General features: G+C 57.9%; 8 protein-coding genes across 8 annotated transcripts; 4 read left to right on the plus strand and 4 right to left on the minus strand.

Moving 5' to 3' along the window:
- Window positions 1-345: 345 nt before the first annotated feature.
- On the minus strand, window positions 346-1,908 carry TRAVEDRAFT_172130 (Pex19-domain-containing protein). Its single transcript, XM_008043454.1, has 5 exons — window positions 1,604-1,908; window positions 1,076-1,548; window positions 837-1,010; window positions 616-783; window positions 346-555 (listed from the first exon to the last, which is right to left on the minus strand). The coding sequence occupies exons 1-5, from the start codon at window positions 1,656-1,658 to the stop codon at window positions 445-447; spliced, it is 981 nt and encodes a 326-aa protein (XP_008041645.1). The 5' UTR covers window positions 1,659-1,908; the 3' UTR covers window positions 346-444.
- Window positions 1,909-2,037: 129 nt separating this feature from the next.
- TRAVEDRAFT_172132 (uncharacterized protein) lies at window positions 2,038-4,128 on the plus strand (the record flags this gene model as incomplete). The annotated part of the gene is made up of 2 exons (XM_008043455.1): window positions 2,038-2,929; window positions 3,006-4,128. One exon carries the CDS (start codon window positions 2,038-2,040, stop codon window positions 2,902-2,904), a length of 867 nt encoding a protein of 288 aa, XP_008041646.1. The 3' UTR covers window positions 2,905-2,929; window positions 3,006-4,128.
- Window positions 4,129-4,371: 243 nt separating this feature from the next.
- Window positions 4,372-5,637, minus strand: TRAVEDRAFT_50657 (uncharacterized protein; the record flags this gene model as incomplete). The annotated part of the gene is made up of 5 exons (XM_008043011.1): window positions 4,372-4,452; window positions 4,503-4,626; window positions 4,685-4,848; window positions 4,990-5,183; window positions 5,256-5,637. The coding sequence occupies 5 exons, from the start codon at window positions 5,635-5,637 to the stop codon at window positions 4,372-4,374; spliced, it is 945 nt and encodes a 314-aa protein (XP_008041202.1).
- A 210-nt stretch (window positions 5,638-5,847) lies between these two features.
- On the plus strand, window positions 5,848-8,649 carry TRAVEDRAFT_30711 (DUF300-domain-containing protein). Its single transcript, XM_008042814.1, has 5 exons — window positions 5,848-6,080; window positions 6,133-6,244; window positions 6,464-6,644; window positions 6,696-6,891; window positions 6,944-8,649. The coding sequence occupies exons 2-5, from the start codon at window positions 6,149-6,151 to the stop codon at window positions 8,517-8,519; spliced, it is 2,049 nt and encodes a 682-aa protein (XP_008041005.1). The 5' UTR covers window positions 5,848-6,080; window positions 6,133-6,148; the 3' UTR covers window positions 8,520-8,649.
- Window positions 8,650-9,216: 567 nt separating this feature from the next.
- TRAVEDRAFT_73777 (uncharacterized protein) lies at window positions 9,217-10,933 on the minus strand. Its single transcript, XM_008043456.1, has 3 exons — window positions 10,780-10,933; window positions 9,853-10,714; window positions 9,217-9,791 (listed from the first exon to the last, which is right to left on the minus strand). Exons 1-3 carry the CDS (start codon window positions 10,896-10,898, stop codon window positions 9,555-9,557), a joined length of 1,218 nt encoding a protein of 405 aa, XP_008041647.1. The 5' UTR covers window positions 10,899-10,933; the 3' UTR covers window positions 9,217-9,554.
- Window positions 10,934-11,147: 214 nt separating this feature from the next.
- TRAVEDRAFT_39181 (NADH dehydrogenase alpha subcomplex subunit 2) lies at window positions 11,148-11,539 on the plus strand (the record flags this gene model as incomplete). Its single annotated transcript, XM_008042854.1, has 3 exons — window positions 11,148-11,236; window positions 11,285-11,391; window positions 11,451-11,539. The coding sequence occupies 3 exons, from the start codon at window positions 11,148-11,150 to the stop codon at window positions 11,537-11,539; spliced, it is 285 nt and encodes a 94-aa protein (XP_008041045.1).
- A 313-nt stretch (window positions 11,540-11,852) lies between these two features.
- TRAVEDRAFT_30712 (NAD-P-binding protein) lies at window positions 11,853-13,071 on the plus strand. Its single transcript, XM_008042815.1, has 6 exons — window positions 11,853-11,935; window positions 11,986-12,262; window positions 12,321-12,465; window positions 12,521-12,527; window positions 12,587-12,619; window positions 12,672-13,071. Exons 1-6 carry the CDS (start codon window positions 11,905-11,907, stop codon window positions 13,046-13,048), a joined length of 870 nt encoding a protein of 289 aa, XP_008041006.1. The 5' UTR covers window positions 11,853-11,904; the 3' UTR covers window positions 13,049-13,071.
- A 646-nt stretch (window positions 13,072-13,717) lies between these two features.
- Window positions 13,718-13,932, minus strand: TRAVEDRAFT_129985 (uncharacterized protein; the record flags this gene model as incomplete). The annotated part of the gene is made up of 2 exons (XM_008043457.1): window positions 13,718-13,747; window positions 13,801-13,932. Coding segments are annotated over 2 exons (162 nt in total), but the record flags the coding sequence as incomplete, so codon positions are not given.
- Between the last annotated feature and the right edge of the window lie 682 nt (window positions 13,933-14,614).

A 14,614-nucleotide genomic window follows, 5' to 3' on the forward strand; every position in this document is an offset into this window, starting at 1 on the left:
CTGACCACGTCCTCGGACAGAGACCTCATGAACAGGCTCGATATCGACACTTCTTAGATTGCATGCGGGGTGCCGAAGCTCGCATGCGGAGCAGAGGAACATACCGCACGAATACCGTGAAAGTGGCATGACGTTTGACTCAGCGGCTGAGCAAACTACTCACATGCACGGTATGTTGCACAGATGCAGTGGGACGATGTGGGTCGGGTGTATTTGCTGCTCCGGCTGCGAGGATGTGTAACGCTGCACGTGCAGTCATGCCTGCGGCTGACTGGTATCTCGGCGTTCGCGCACGTACGCTCAATGATGCAGGCCTCAGGTACCGTCGGACGGTAGGCGTGGATGGGAAGCATTAGCCATGTTCGCTGTACTGTTGTTCCTACACCAATCATACACGATGTCTGCCGGTTCGTAGTTGCTCGGGTATCGCCGCGACGCCTCGGTTCACGCAATAGTACACCCCTCTGGTACCTTCGGTAGCCCATCCGCCCCGAGGTCGAACCCCGGGGGAAGAGGCCCCATTATCTCGGCGGGAGGCGAGCCGTGCTCTTGCATCTACGCCACATGCATTAGTTAGACTATGAGATCCGCTGCATAGATAGAGGCTACACACACCTCTTGCATGAGCTCCACGATCTTCAGTCCCTTTACCGGGTCGTCTTCTGTATAGCTCGGGTCCTCGAACGTTGCCACGATCTGGGCGACCACCTTGGACTGTGCGGCGAAGCGTGTCTTGTCTTCGTCGCTGAGCGTCGCTGCATTATCCTTCAGGTATGAGGGGAACTGGGTGTAACCGTGTAAGCGTCGCGTTACTGTCGAGGTGACACCCCACATACCTTGTCGCTCAGCTCCTTCAGCGGCTCATATAGGACCGCCTTGCTCATGAGCTGGGACATCATGTTCTCCAGAAGGCCCTGGAGCTCCTCTTCCGACTCCATGCCGTTGACCCCGTCCCCGAGTTTACTGAAGATGTCGTCCAGGCCGTCCCCACTCGAGGTGGCTTCATCCGCCTACGGTAATCACGTCAGTACCCAACGCGGCGGGAAGGTGTTGTGCGGTCAAAGACAAGGCATACCTTCCGATCGCTCTCCTTCATCCGCTCCATAGCTTTCCGGATATTCTCCTGGAACGAGTCCGTCGGCGCACCCACACCCGGCGCAGCGCCCTCCGCGGCCTTCCCCTTGTCCAACCCGACGTCCTCCGCCGACATCGCGCCATCCATGCCCTCCACGAGCATCGCCTCCCACGCCGCCTTGAACGCCTTCGCGCGCTCCTCGTCCGTCGTGCCGTCCTCCGCCTCCGACAGGTCCGGGATGCCGTCCAGCCCCGCGCCGCCCGCTATGTCCTTGAACAGGGACTCCATGCCCCGCGTGAGCTCCGCCGCGAAGTCCGCGTCTAGGCCCCCGAGCCCGAATGGATCGACGGCTTTTGGGGCGCTGGGCTGCGCATCCGTGGCGATTGGCGTTTGTGATGAGGAGGTGGATGCGGGGGCGGGGGCGGGTTTGGCTGCGGGCTTTGGTGGTGGCGCGCTGAACTGTTCCAGGACATCTGGGTCGTGTGAGTCGGGATGTATAGAGACATATCGGTATGGGTTGGGACATACCATCCAAATCGTCTAGATCCTCTTCTTCTACGGTAGGTCTGCGAGGTGCAGCCATAGTGTGACTCCTAAGCCCGAGGTGGGGTAGCCGATGTGTGTTCTGTGGGATCAGCGTACCGCTACGTCTGTCGGATGATTGCACTCGTTATTTCCTGCTCCCACAGGCTGCGATGGTCAGTACGAACTTCGAGCACAGAAGATGGTGGTAGCAAGTAAGCTTGAATTGGGCCGCGCTACCTCTCCCTCTCGGGTCGGAAGAGATGGGTACAATCACGCGCCCAAGCCAGTGCCACTTTCCACAAGCGCCTAATGATCGGTTCGCTAGACGCTCCCCCGGCTCGACGCGCTCCTCCTTGAGCTCTCTTAACCTCCTGCCACAACGTACACCCACCGACTTCGTCTTCACTGCGGTCGCTCGCCTCGTAACTTTTAGTCGAATGGCTTCCTCGTCCAACAGCTACCCATCGCTTCCTGGCTTGCAGCTTTCCGAAAGAGCTGGTCTGCCGTTCGACCTCCAGGCTCTCCCCGTTTCTCAACTGGAGTCTCTCAAGTTCAAAGCGAACCAGATCATCGAGTCTATCCAGCTCCTGCAACGAACGGTGGAGATGGGCGGACAAGCAGTAATGCCCGCGTGGCCCGACATACTCTCGAAGTACAACATCCTGCTCTCCCAGTCCCACAGCATATCCATGTCCCTCCTCGCGGCGCACCAGGCGGGCACGAACGCGCAGGGCAACCCGTATGAGAAGATCGCGCTGTACCCGCGTGTCCCGCTTACGGACACGCAGCTCGATAACGACATCATCCCGCTCCTCCGCAACATGCAGACGACGGACGTCCTGCGCGTCGAGAACGAGACCGTGCGCCACCTCGCAGAACATATGGAGACCAAGGGCTCGCTCGGCGTCCTCGGGCATGCGCCGCGCCCAGGCGGAAAACCTGTCGAATACGAAGATGTGCTGAGGGAATGCGAGCAAATCCGTGTTGAGCACGACCAACGCGTAGAGCGCGCAACACGCGCCGTCACCCTACTCCGCGAGAAGTACGACTGGAAGGCACGCGTCGAGGTCGAGCAGGAGGAGCCCGAGGAGCTCGATTGGGACCCGCGCGATGCTCAGGAAGGGTTGTCCACTGGTGCCGACCCGAGCGAGGAGGGCGGCTCGGAGACGCCGAGCGGACGACAGAGCAACGACAGCGAAGAGGAGGAAGAGCTCGAGGAGGTCCTTGGGAATGGCGAGCACACTCCCGAGGGCACGCCGGGCGCGCAGGGCCCCCCGACGCCGACGGTGCACATGCAGATATAGGCGCGTCGCGTCAACGTCGCGTGAGGTGCGTTATCGCATCTAGGCGCTCATCCGCGCCCCTCCTTTGCACCCCACACTCATATTGCGCGTACTCATGGCAGACGTAACATTGGACGACGTGCAGCGGATTTTGGATCGGCATCGCGGTGGATCTACTGCCATCGAGGAATTCAAGACTTTCCCCAGCGCAGGTTTCGAGTGCGTATATGCGCAAGATACCACACGGCAACAAGAGAACTGAAACGATACATTCAGTGCGTTCACACCTACGCGAGTGTATGCGGTCAGAATCGACGACGGGACATCTTATCTCCTCAAAGCGACGCCCTCTACATCCACAACTTCCGTCACCTATGTGCCCAACTCCCTTGCAACAGAACACACCCTTTTGAACCTCCTTTCGTCGCAGACGGACATCCCTCACCCGACTGTACATACTCTCGATGTTTCCCAAAACCTCGTACCATTCCCCTACCTTCTCCTCTCCCAACCTCGTGGCGTACCTCTCTCCGCCGTGCGTGCCTCAGGCAAACTCTCCGCCCGCCAAGCAGCCTTGCTCGACCTCCGCACCGGCGCGTACCTCAAGCAGCTACACGAGCGCGTCCAAAACGACTGGTTCGGACTCCCCACTCAAGAAAAGGACGAGCTCTACAGCTGGCAAGAAGCGTTCACGCCGCTACTAGAAGGCCTACTCGAGGACGCGCACGCCGCGGGCATCGCGCTCCCGTACGAGGACCTCCGCCGCGCCCTCTCGCGCGCGATCGGCTTCTTCCTCTTCGACGATTGCGAGGTGCCGTCGCTCGTGTCCTTCACCGGCAGCGCGGACGCGGTGCTCGTGGACTTCGACCTTGAGACGGGTGCGCCTGGGGGAGAGGACGCGGAGGTTGCGGTGACGTCGTTTGTGCCGGTGTCGCATGCGCTGTGGGGCGACCCGCTCCTGGAGACGTTGCTGTTGGACCCGAGCGCGGCGTTTGTGGAGGGCTATGGCGGGCCGCTCATCGTGTTCGCGCGGCAGAAGACGAAGCGGCTGTGGTACACTGTGTTCCTGTCGCTGGTTGTTTTGCTGCAGGCGGGGAAGGACGGGAATGGCGAGAATGAGAAGGTGCAGTGGGCGACGGAGACGTTGCAGAAGGCTGTCGAGGCGTTGAAGAATGCGCCGTGCTACTGAATGAAGCTGCAGCTGTTGTACGAATAGGAGTTTCGAGTTCATATCAATGATAAAACACTCGTCAACTCTCGGTGTGAATGTCTTGAAACCGGTCAAATGGACTGACAATTATACCGTCGAAGCAATGTACAAGCTACTAGCAATTACGAATGTAGCGATGGGTCAAAGGGGGGTGTTAAGGAGAGGCTGATCGCCTTGTATGCGACCAAAGAGAGCGCCGTCGGAGAGGTAAGAATGAAGGTATAAGATATACAGGTCGATTTAAGATGTAAAAGAAGATAGGTGAATGCTGCTCGAGCTTAGGCCGTCGGGGCCTCCTGCAGCTTCTTCACCCGTTCATGATATTCCTCCAACTCTTTCGTGAACTCGTCCTTGCGGCGCTGGGGAGGCGTCAGTGCAGTTCGCATCTAGACAAGAATGCAGGACATACCTTCTTCTCCTCTTCGGGCAGAGCTCGCCAGAGCTCGCCCATGAGCTTGCCGCGGTAGGCGATCGCCTCGGAATTGGGCAAACCCGCGGGCACCTCAATCGAGCTTATCTTCTCCGTGTGGAACCTGTCGCACGGCGGTGTGGTCAATACGGTGTGCACGCCGGAAGGTATGGAACACGCACTTGATGTACGGCGCCAGAGGACGCTTGAGCTCCGCGGGGGTCGGCGGCATGCGCATCTTCTGCGCACGGACAGCTGCGACGATGCGCGGGTCGGTGGTCTTGTACCACTCCGCGATATCAGCGTCGTATTGATCCTTGCGCTGCTGCGCCTGGTCGTAATACGGCTGTTACGATAGCGAAGAGATACAGTTAGTATGTCGTCTCAGACAAAATCCAGCATAATGACAGGCAGATTTGCAGCTCATCTCTAGCCTCGTACCCCATCGTGGAATAGAACTTGTGGCGGATATAAGTGACATGCTTACCTTCTTCTCTTCTGCACTCATATTGTTCCAGCGCTCTGAGATCTGTTTACTGACCCCAATGAAGACCGGGCCGTAGGGACCCTCTCCATCGGACTTCGTCTCCGCACGGGTGTTGGCAAAGTTCTCCTTCACGAAGATGTTGTACGCGTTCGTCGGATGCTTGGGGGGCTTCTCGCTCCGCTTGATGGAGATCGCTGTCAAATGAGAGACGTGTGCGTACTAAGAATCAATACGTGGCCGAGATAACAAAGAGGGACGAGACGAACACTTCAGGGGGGCCTTGAAGCGCGTCTGAGGGTCGGCCAGAATCCTGGCAGCCTTTGCTTTCGCTTTCGCAGCCTTCGCCTTCGCAGCGTCCTTGGCTTTCTTGTCAGCCTTTACTTCAGCAGAAGAGCGTCTCTTCTTCTTCGGTGCGGCATCTGCCTCGGAAGTCTCGGACGCCTTAGTCGCCTTAGTCGCCTTGGTCGCCTTAGTCGCCTTAGTCGCCTTGGTTGCTTTGGTCGCCTTAGTCGCTGGTGTCGCGACGGTTGCGGTCGTCAGAAAGGTCCGTGTGGCGACTTGCTGGCGCGCGTGCGCAGCGGCGAGGAGCCCCGAGGTCAAAGACGCGTACGCGCGAGGAAAAACGCGTGTTGCTAGACGAGGGAGCATTGTTGCAGATGGTGGGGGGATTCAGGAGCGCGACGTCGGTTATGGGCGCGTTAGTGCCAGCTAAGTCTCTATAAGGGAGTGGTTACAAGGCTTATCAGAAAAAATAAGCCTTACTTATTGCGTAGAATTACGACACAGATACTGCGTCATGAATAGGCGCTGGTATTCCTCCTCTTCCTCCTCCCGCCATTTGCGCAGCCCGACGCGCAGCCTGCTCAAGCTCACGACTCAGTCTGTTTGCCTACGACTGCGACGTCTACGGCTACGATGAGCTTTGGGTTGACGGCGACGGGGCTTTTGCCTCAAATGGGCCATGGCTCTGGCTCCGCACTACCCCTCCCGATTCTCCTTGTGGCTGGAGCATGCACGGCGGTCGCGACATTCGTCTCTGCGATGTCTATCATAATGCATCTCAAGAACTACAGAAAGCCACATCTTCAACGGTACGTAGCCATTTTTGTTAGGTCGATACAAAGGCAATAATATTCTGGGCAGACAGGTTATACGAATCATGCTCATGGTGCCACTGTACGCTATCGCGTCGTTCATATCCTTATTCTCCCTCGAGGCCGCATTCTTTATCGATGCTGTACGAGATATATACGAGGTATGTTATTTGGTCTGCTTACACAGTAAACCTGCCCGGCTTGACGTCCCTCGAACGGGTGCAAGATCCTGAAGCAAACTAGAACTGCCACAAATTCTTCGTTCCATACCATGAGAATTTTGGCACTCATAGTCGGCTTCAGGTTCTTGCATCTATCCAGAAGTCGTGGTATCTTTTCGTGTTTGCTCTGGCGGTGCATTGATAGACTTTACCAAACAGGCTTTTGTAATCTACTGCTTTTACGACCTGCTCATCGCATATCTTGGTGGAGAACGGTCGTTGCTCATCCTACTCCATGGACGTCCACCCAAGTACCCAGTGTTTCCCGGGAACCTGTTTTGGCGGGAAGTGGACGTCAGCGACCCCCATACATTTTTGTTTCTGAAGCGGGGCGTCATTCGTGAGTAGCATATAACTAGGTATCCGTGTCAACGCTCATTTATCCACGCAGAATACGTCCAACTCAAGCCGATCCTCGCGCTAGCAACAGTTATACTCAAGGCGGTCGGAAAGTACAACGAAGGAGACCTCCGCGCAGGCTCCGGATACCTCTATGTCAGTGTCGTTTACAACGTCAGCATCTGCCTAGCTTTGTACTGTCTCGCCATCTTCTGGATGTGCGTGAACGACGATTTGAAGCCTTTCCGGTGAGTTGTTCCACGCTTCTCTGTGTGAGTTCTATGTGCTTATCCTTCATAGCCCTATGCCGAAGTTCTTATGTGTCAAGGGCATCCTGTTCTTCTGCTTCTGGCAGTCACTCGGTATCTCCATCCTCGTCGCCGGTGGGGCGATCACCAAACTCGGGCCATATACCGACACCGAGCACATCTCTCTCGGGCTCACAGACACTCTCATCTGTTTCGAGATGCCGCTGTTCGCCATTGCGCACCTGTATGCGTTCGCGACCCGCGACTATGTCGACAAGCATACTGCTTACGTCGCCAGACTACCGTTCCCTTATGCGTTCCGCGATGCCTTCGGCCTGAAGGACGTGGTCGAGGACGTCAAGACCACTCTGCACGGCGAAGGCATGGACTACCGCGAATTCGAGCCGAGTGAAGGGCAGATCCACCAGGGCGCGGGACGAGACAGGCGGATACGGGCGGGTCTCCGGTATAGCCAAGGCGGGAGGCGCAAGTACTGGCTTCCTCAGCAGGCCACGGCGTCTCGTCCATCCACCAAATTCGAGCGCCGGGTCAATAGGACTGTCGAGCGTGTTGCGGGACCGGACCAGACCGAGGAGGTGTACGCGCCGCTTCTCGGAACGCAGGCCTCAGACGTCGTACACACCGCCCCAGATCTGCTCACGCCCGACGAGGGCTTCTCCTTGTTCGCCACGGGTGACCCCCTGGCAGAGGAGGGTTACGAGCTTCCGTTCGAGATCGACGACATGGACGAGGAGCTCTTCGCGCATAGCAAGCAGTACCTCTTCGGCGACTACAACTACCCGTGTGTCGACGTGAGCTCGGAGCTCGCCCGCAAGACGATGTGGATCGAGGAGGAGCGGATCCTGCGCGACGAGCACAGCGCCTGGTACTCACCTATCGGTGGGGGGCATCGCAACACGTACGGCGCGGTCGATACGTCGGAACGGCCGCGGCTCGATTCGGTCCACTCAGGGCCGGTGTTGGGCAAGGGCAAGAACCCAGCGGTGCGCGTTTCGTCAGACCAGGTCGTCATCGACAAGGAGACGGAGCGGCTTTCCTCCGCGCGTGGTCCCCACGAAGTCCAGCTCCGCTACACCAGCGCGCGGTCATCACCTGTGCAGTCTCCCAAAGCCCGGCAGTCCCCGCGCGCAACGTACATACAACCGGTATCCCGCACCAACTCTGGGTCTCCGCAGACGCCGTCGTCCTCCAGGAATGGCCCGCCGCCGTCACCGAAGCCCCCAGGGGAACGCCCGGTGTTGCCGCCGGACGCGGTCGATCTGGTAGTGGAGGACCCGAATGCAGGCCAGGAGGAGATGACACGGGAGCGGCGGAAGGGCGAGCCCGCGGTGCGTGGCGGGAGCGCGCTGCATCGCGTGTACCGCCGTGGCTACGAGGTCGAAGCGGATGGAGAAATGAGGCAAGGCGAGGTCGAGGTCGAGCGCGCCACGCCTTCACCACACTCGGAGGACGGGCGGGAGGTATTCGGGGTTGGGGAAGACGCAGATGTGGACGACGTGACGGAGCTCGAGCAGCATGCGGCGGAAGAGGTAGCCGTTGTGCGGGCGGAAACACCGCCTGCGAATGTGCAGATCATCATCGACGCGGAGGACAATCCGTGGGCGTAATCGGGTGGTGTGGTCTCGCTGTTTTGTTGCACACGATATTTATCCTGGGATATCGGGGATCTTGTACTATACCTGTCCATAGTTTGTTTGCAAGCGTGCGTAGCTTTGTTGCTTTTCCAATGGTACAACGTCAAACATGTGGTGTCCGCGGTCAGCACCGCTATTATTCATCGCACCGCTACAAAGACCACGTTTCGTGAATGCGTCGTTGTATGCGCTTATGGGTGCCTCTGGTAGCATACACAACCGTGCCATGCATGGATTATGAATCAAAATCACGCGCGCGTCGCAGTAGGTGTGCGTAGTAATAGCATGGCCCTCGCTAACTTGCGAAGCGACTTAGCAGGCCAGTAGTCGCGTGTGGGTGTAAGATCACTAGTACTGCAAACAGCACCGCACGATAACGGATACAACAACGCTAAGCCTGCTGGAACCAATATTAGACATGTAAAGAAAATGCTGGCACAGGAACGGTACGTACGGCACGTACCTACATAGGCAGTCTGAGTCGTACGGGGACTCGGCAGGACTTCATCGCTCCGCTTCGCTTCATGTACAGACCGACGGATGCCTCTCGAGCTTGATATGGGTATCACTGCTAGCATACACGCGCGATCTGGGCATAAGTCAAATATATCCACCTCGGGGGGATCGAGCGACGGGGCTTCGGGCGGACGAGGACGGGGGCGGGAGGAATGAGGGTTCACAGGAGGGCGGGTGGTAGGGAATTCTGTTCTGTAGGGGGGAGGGGGGAAGGAAGACAGGGCAGGAGTGATGCAAACGAGCGACAGCGGGTTTAGGAAGAAGGGTATAAGGTATGCGGAACGCGGCGGAAACTGGGATAAGAGCAATAATGATGCAAAGGAAGAATAGGACAAGAGAAATAGGAGAAAAGTCAAGATATGCCAGCGTACCCTCGAGTCTACAACGCCAACGCCGATGCCACGCCACGCGGTCCACAGCCAGAGGAGAACATAAATCGTCGTAATGCAACGCAACATCAACATCCAAGTAGGGGAAAGGGTCCGGGTCCGGTCACAGCCTGTGTCCGGGGACGGCCCAGAAGATCATCGTGAGCGCGACGGAGCACGCGGCGACGAGGACAGTGACCCAGATCGCGCGCCCCAGTAGGAGCTTCTTGACATAGGGCTCGCGGATGCCGAGTGTGCGGAATGGCGTCGACTCGGACTGGCCGAGGAACACCAGCACGGGGTCGAGTTCGTACTGATGGGAGATGAGGAAGAGAATGGCGAGAGTATAGGGTATGAAAAGCTGTGCAACGTCATTTCGTTAGAAGTCGGCGTTATAGGGGACGCGAAGAGAAGCTGCTCACGAAGAATCGCTTGGATTTAGGCTGAACGTCCAGGAAGATCAAGGAAAAGCCGACTGCCAACCCGACCCACAGAATGATGAGGCCAGCGATGAGGCGCACGAGTGCTGACACGGGCGTGAGATTTCCAAACGCTTTCGCCCGGAGGAACCGCGGGAAGGCGTCCTGCTCCATGGCGCGGTAACAGTACTCCTTTTGCATGTGGAACATGTCGGGAATCTGCGCCATGAGCGCGATCTCGTTCTGCGACTTGGGCTCATGCGTGCTGCTCAGCGGGAACGTGTGGATGCGTAGCGCAGGCGGGAGGTAGATCTCGTGGGACTCATTCGAGCCGGGCGTATTCGCTGCTGGGGACAGGTAGCGGTAGTAGATGCGCTCGGCCGAGGCGATGAGGTCCAACCGGGTGATCGCCTGCGAGCGGGGAATGATGGTCGGGGCGCGCGAGGCACGTTTGAAGAGCGTAGGTGTACGTCCGGACAGTGAGAATGGGGTCGTAGAGCGGGGTGGCTCCGTCGTTCCAACAGCAGTGATGCCTCCTGGAGAGGTGGACCGCATTCGGGGGCTGGGACTGCGTGCTGCCTTCTCGTCGCTTGTGGCGGCGAGATTCTGCCTGTCTTGGTCGGAGAACATCTCGCCCGTGCTTGCAGTGCTCCGCTTGGTGCCCGTATGAGGATTAAGACCTACTACTGTGCCGTAGATAGACCCTCGCCTGCGCGCGTAGTCCCAGTACTCCGGCCAATCTTCGCGGATGGTCCGCCCCGACTTACGGACGTCCTTGAAGTAGGCGCGGCACAGGTTCTCGTGCTGTTGCACGTCCAGCCAGAAGTCTAGGATGTCTTCTGCGCCTTCACGTTGCAGGAAGAGGCTAGCGTAGTCGATCACGACACGGACATGAGGTGCACGGTATGTTTCGGTAGCCTGGCAACTCACTAGAACATGAAAAGATCCACTGGCGGGCGTGTCCGGCGCGAGAGGACCTCGGTGAAGGTAGGGAGACGGTGTTTGCGGTCTTTGGCCCAGTCATCCTGGCGGCGTTGCTCGTCGTCCATGGCGGCGTGGTCGCTGTCGGCGACGGTGAAGGGGGGCGAAAGAGAGCGCCAGGAACAGCGCGGTTGTCGCGTTGTGTTCAACAACCCACGGGGTTATCGGTCCACCTTTGGGCATAGCAACACAACAAGATTACGTATTGTGTCCTAAACTGGGTTACAAACTCTTCAAAATTATGTCATGCATCCTAAATTGGGCACGATATTCACGGCGGCTTGCCGGACACGCCCATCTCCTTGACTTCGGCCACCATGTCGACCTTTGCGAAAGCCATCTCTCCTGCGGTCAGGGAAATCCGTATTCTCTGCTGCCAGACGGGCGCGCCGTCGGCGGGCACTCGGTGAGCCTCACAATTCCAGCGTACGGGGCAAGCACCAACCCCTCGCAGGCAATTCATCACCTCCCACTACCCGACGCTCAAGCAGCACAACCCGGACCTCCCCATTCTTATCCGTCAGGCGAAGGGAACTCCCGCAAGGATATTTGCGCGGTTTGGTGCGTCTGGATAAACCGTTACACGCGCGTATTACACGCTAAGTTCGGTCTACATGCAGAGCAGGGGCAGGAGAAGCATGTAGAGGTCGAGGGCCTCTCGTCTTCGGACGTGGCGACGAGGATCTCTCAGCTGTTGAACCTCTCATAGTGCTGCTGTGGCACGCTGTCCTTGTTGTCGACACTATCGTTACTTCTTGCTGGCGCTTTAGACCTTGCCGTAAGTTCGTTCTGTCAGCCTTGCCTACGGTGCGTATCTTGCTGGAGGTCAGCCTCTCGCCCGCCGTTCGTTCCCACTCGCGCCCTTCGAACCACGTGGATAATCGTCACGGGCAATACGAACATCAAACACCCGGCATCGACGTAACTTCTTCTGATATGGATCATTAGATGTCCGATACGAGGAGTACCGTTACTTATAGTGTGCTAACCATTGCGCATATATAAGCTTAGGAATCCGTGCAGCGCCTCGAGCGTCCCCGTCTAGCCCTTGACCAATCGTCCACTAGACGCAACATGTCGAAACAGCTCGTGTGGTTCATTACCGGTAGGTCCTCGCCTTTTCTTGTCCTCGCGTATACGTAAACACCCCGACAGGTGCCTCTACCGGATTTGGGCTCACCCTGACAAAACGAATTCTCGCTCGCGGGGACAGCGTTGTGGCCACCGCTCGGACCCTCAGCCGCTTTGATCCTCTGCTCTCGGATCCTAACACCGATCTGAAGCGCATCCAGGTGCTAGAGCTTGATGTCACGTCTCCATCATCTGTCATACAGGATGTTGTAAAGACTGCGATCGGTCGCTTCGGTCGTATCGACGTAGTTGTGAACAACGCAGGGACTGGCGGTGGTGTCGGCCCAAGCGAGGAACTAGGGTGAGCAAGCAGAAGATGAAGCCTCTGCAGCATGCTGAATCGAGACGGGATGCCTTAGCCTTGACCTCATGATGATGGTGATGAAGACGAACTACGGGGGAACTATCGCCGTGACGGACGCTGTCCTTCCGTACATGCGCGAGCGGCGGGAAGGCACAGTCGTCATCATAGGCAGCAGATCAGGGTACCGCAACGAATTTCTGGTGAGTTACTTCGCCACCTTATGGAGTTGTTGATCTGAGCGAGCCGCTACACTAGGGTCCTGGTGAGTCGCCAATTGTACATGCATCAACGATACGAGGCAAACTCTGAGCTTCATTGCAGCCGCCTATTGCGCGTCAAAAGCTGCCGTACACTGTACGTTTATCCCGCACCCCAAATTACCCCCGGACGCTCATGGTTGCCACAGCGTACGGCGAAACGCTCTCGGCGGAGGTAGCAGAGTTCAACATTCGCGTCACCGTGGTCGTCCCGGGCGCATTCGACACCGGTCTAGCGCTCCCCCTCGTCGGCACGCCCATCGCAGACTATGATCGCGCGCGCGAGGTGCTGCGTAAACGCGTCGAGGACCGAAAGAACATGCCGATCCAGGGAGACCCCGTGAAGGCCATGGACGCGCTCATGGATACAGTGAAAGGCGAGGGGAAAGCCGCGGGCAAGGGGAAGCCGCCCTTGTGGTTATTCTTGGGCAGCGACTGCTTGGTGGATGTGAAAGCGCGGGCGGACAAGTTGAAAAAGGTAGTGGATGAGTGGGCGGATGTGGGAACGGGGCTTGAGAAGGATTGATGGTGTGTAGACGTTTCGCTGCGCTACGACGAACCGTAGAAATATCCGTCACAAGGATACTACGTATTTTACCCACAGATATCTGCAAAGCAAACCGCGTCCATCCGCGCTCATCTGGGACTGCATGACGTACCTTGTGCACCGACCATCCCGACCACAGCACCAATTCCTGAACAATGCGACATCCGATGTCGGAGTATACCGCGGCATATATCGCGCGCATACAGTGACACGACATAAACCAGATCGTGCGTCCTCGTAGACTCGAAGCCGGCCCCGGGTCGAGGAAGCCTTCACCAATGCGATGAGGTTGGAGGCGTTCTGGATTCGTATCGGGATTGGTTTTGCGCAGCGGGCAGTCGTGCCTGGCGCGTTCCGTGTATTTGAGCAAGGCTCCGAGGACGGCGTCACAACCGAGCCCAGAGGGTGCTTGAATCATCCAGTAAGGATTGTGCCGACTGGAGCTTGATGTGGATGTGCGCCACTGAGTATTTGCACGACTATGCGTCTTGACGTGTGGGGGATTTTTCCACTAAGGTTGAAGGGTACCGTTCTTGTGCGCCGATGCTCGTTCAGCGCCGTCATATAGCATCGTATTACGAAGTGAGGGCGTAGACCGGGGATACGTACATCACGGACTCGTCCGACGGAAACGCGTAAGAACAGCGACTACTCCAAGCTGTAAGTGTTCTTCTCGAGCTGTGGATAGTGTCAGCATCACCGCAGGGGCCGCAAATGTAGATTGGACGTACCTCCGCCTCGAGTTCGCGCCTCACACGATATTCCTCATCGGCCTTGATCACGACATGAAAGTCATCCAAATCCTCGATAATAAGATTCTCCTTCTCGTTCAGCGTGAGCAGAATCTGCTTCACGGCCGAATCACTGGCACAGATAGACGGTTTGAGTTGTGATATGCGCGCCGGACGATCGCACAAACCAGGTGAGAAGCACGCCTGGATGGTGAGAAGCGGTAAGCGGCACCGCGGGGAGACCGGCCCTGGGACGCACCTCGTATCGCCTTCATGCTCCTGCGCAGTGTCTGGGCGGTTCCCAGGACGGCTCAGTACCGGTAGTCACGGCGAACGTGGTGGGCGGAGACAAGACGCGATTGGCGCCACGGCGCCGCGGCGCCCGCTGCCTTGCATGACCGAGGCGGCACGGGACATCGGAGGTCAGGGTGAGAGAGCGCAGGGCAGACCGGGTATTTCATGGTCAACGCCCACGTCTTCGGCCGTCTCTGTCATAACATACCCCAGCGAGGACCGTCTGCACGAAGGAGCAGCTCCAAGATGCCGATCCCGTCCTGGGCGTCTACACGACGCGCGACGTCATCGACGCGTCTTCTAACACATCGTCTGTCGCAGCTGAAGCCGACGTGCTCTCTCGACTTACGTTCTGCCTGCGCCCTAAGCTAACGATCTCGAGGGCGACGATGCCTGCCCGCCGCTTTCTGCGCACGGGGTCGGTCCATGTCGACGCCTGCGAGGGGCTCGTCTAAGTGAAGGCCTGCCATTCTTCGCAGGACGTAAGTGAGTCCTCTCGCCTGCCAGCCTCGCTCGCGCC

The sequence above is a fragment of the Trametes versicolor genome (genome assembly GCF_000271585.1).
Source record: "Trametes versicolor FP-101664 SS1 unplaced genomic scaffold TRAVEscaffold_9, whole genome shotgun sequence".
Taxonomy (NCBI): domain Eukaryota; kingdom Fungi; phylum Basidiomycota; class Agaricomycetes; order Polyporales; family Polyporaceae; genus Trametes; species Trametes versicolor.

Bases quoted from the DNA above. Each gene is read 5' to 3' on its own strand.
- TRAVEDRAFT_172130 (XM_008043454.1), bottom strand. From the start codon at position 1,658: ATGGCTGCACCTCGCAGACCTACCGTAGAAGAAGAGGATCTAGACGAT. The intron at 1,549-1,603 runs GTATGTCCCAAC...CACACGACCCAG, and splicing joins GGATCTAGACGATTTGGATG to ATGTCCTGGAACAGTTCAGC. The intron at 784-836 runs GTATGTGGGGTG...GGTTACACCCAG, and splicing joins TGAAGGAGCTGAGCGACAAG to TTCCCCTCATACCTGAAGGA.
- TRAVEDRAFT_30711 (XM_008042814.1), top strand. From the start codon at position 6,149: ATGCTCATGGTGCCACTGTACGCTATCGCGTCGTTCATATCCTTATTC. The intron at 6,645-6,695 runs GTGAGTAGCATA...TTATCCACGCAG, and splicing joins TCTGAAGCGGGGCGTCATTC to AATACGTCCAACTCAAGCCG. The intron at 6,892-6,943 runs GTGAGTTGTTCC...TATCCTTCATAG, and splicing joins GACGATTTGAAGCCTTTCCG to CCCTATGCCGAAGTTCTTAT.
- TRAVEDRAFT_73777 (XM_008043456.1), bottom strand. From the start codon at position 10,898: ATGGACGACGAGCAACGCCGCCAGGATGACTGGGCCAAAGACCGCAAA. The intron at 10,715-10,779 runs GTGAGTTGCCAG...CGACTACGCTAG, and splicing joins GTGGATCTTTTCATGTTCTA to CCTCTTCCTGCAACGTGAAG. The intron at 9,792-9,852 runs GTGAGCAGCTTC...GACGTTGCACAG, and splicing joins CTAAATCCAAGCGATTCTTC to CTTTTCATACCCTATACTCT.
- TRAVEDRAFT_30712 (XM_008042815.1), top strand. From the start codon at position 11,905: ATGTCGAAACAGCTCGTGTGGTTCATTACCG. The intron at 11,936-11,985 runs GTAGGTCCTCGC...ACACCCCGACAG, and splicing joins GCTCGTGTGGTTCATTACCG to GTGCCTCTACCGGATTTGGG. The intron at 12,620-12,671 runs GTACGTTTATCC...TGGTTGCCACAG, and splicing joins GTCAAAAGCTGCCGTACACT to CGTACGGCGAAACGCTCTCG.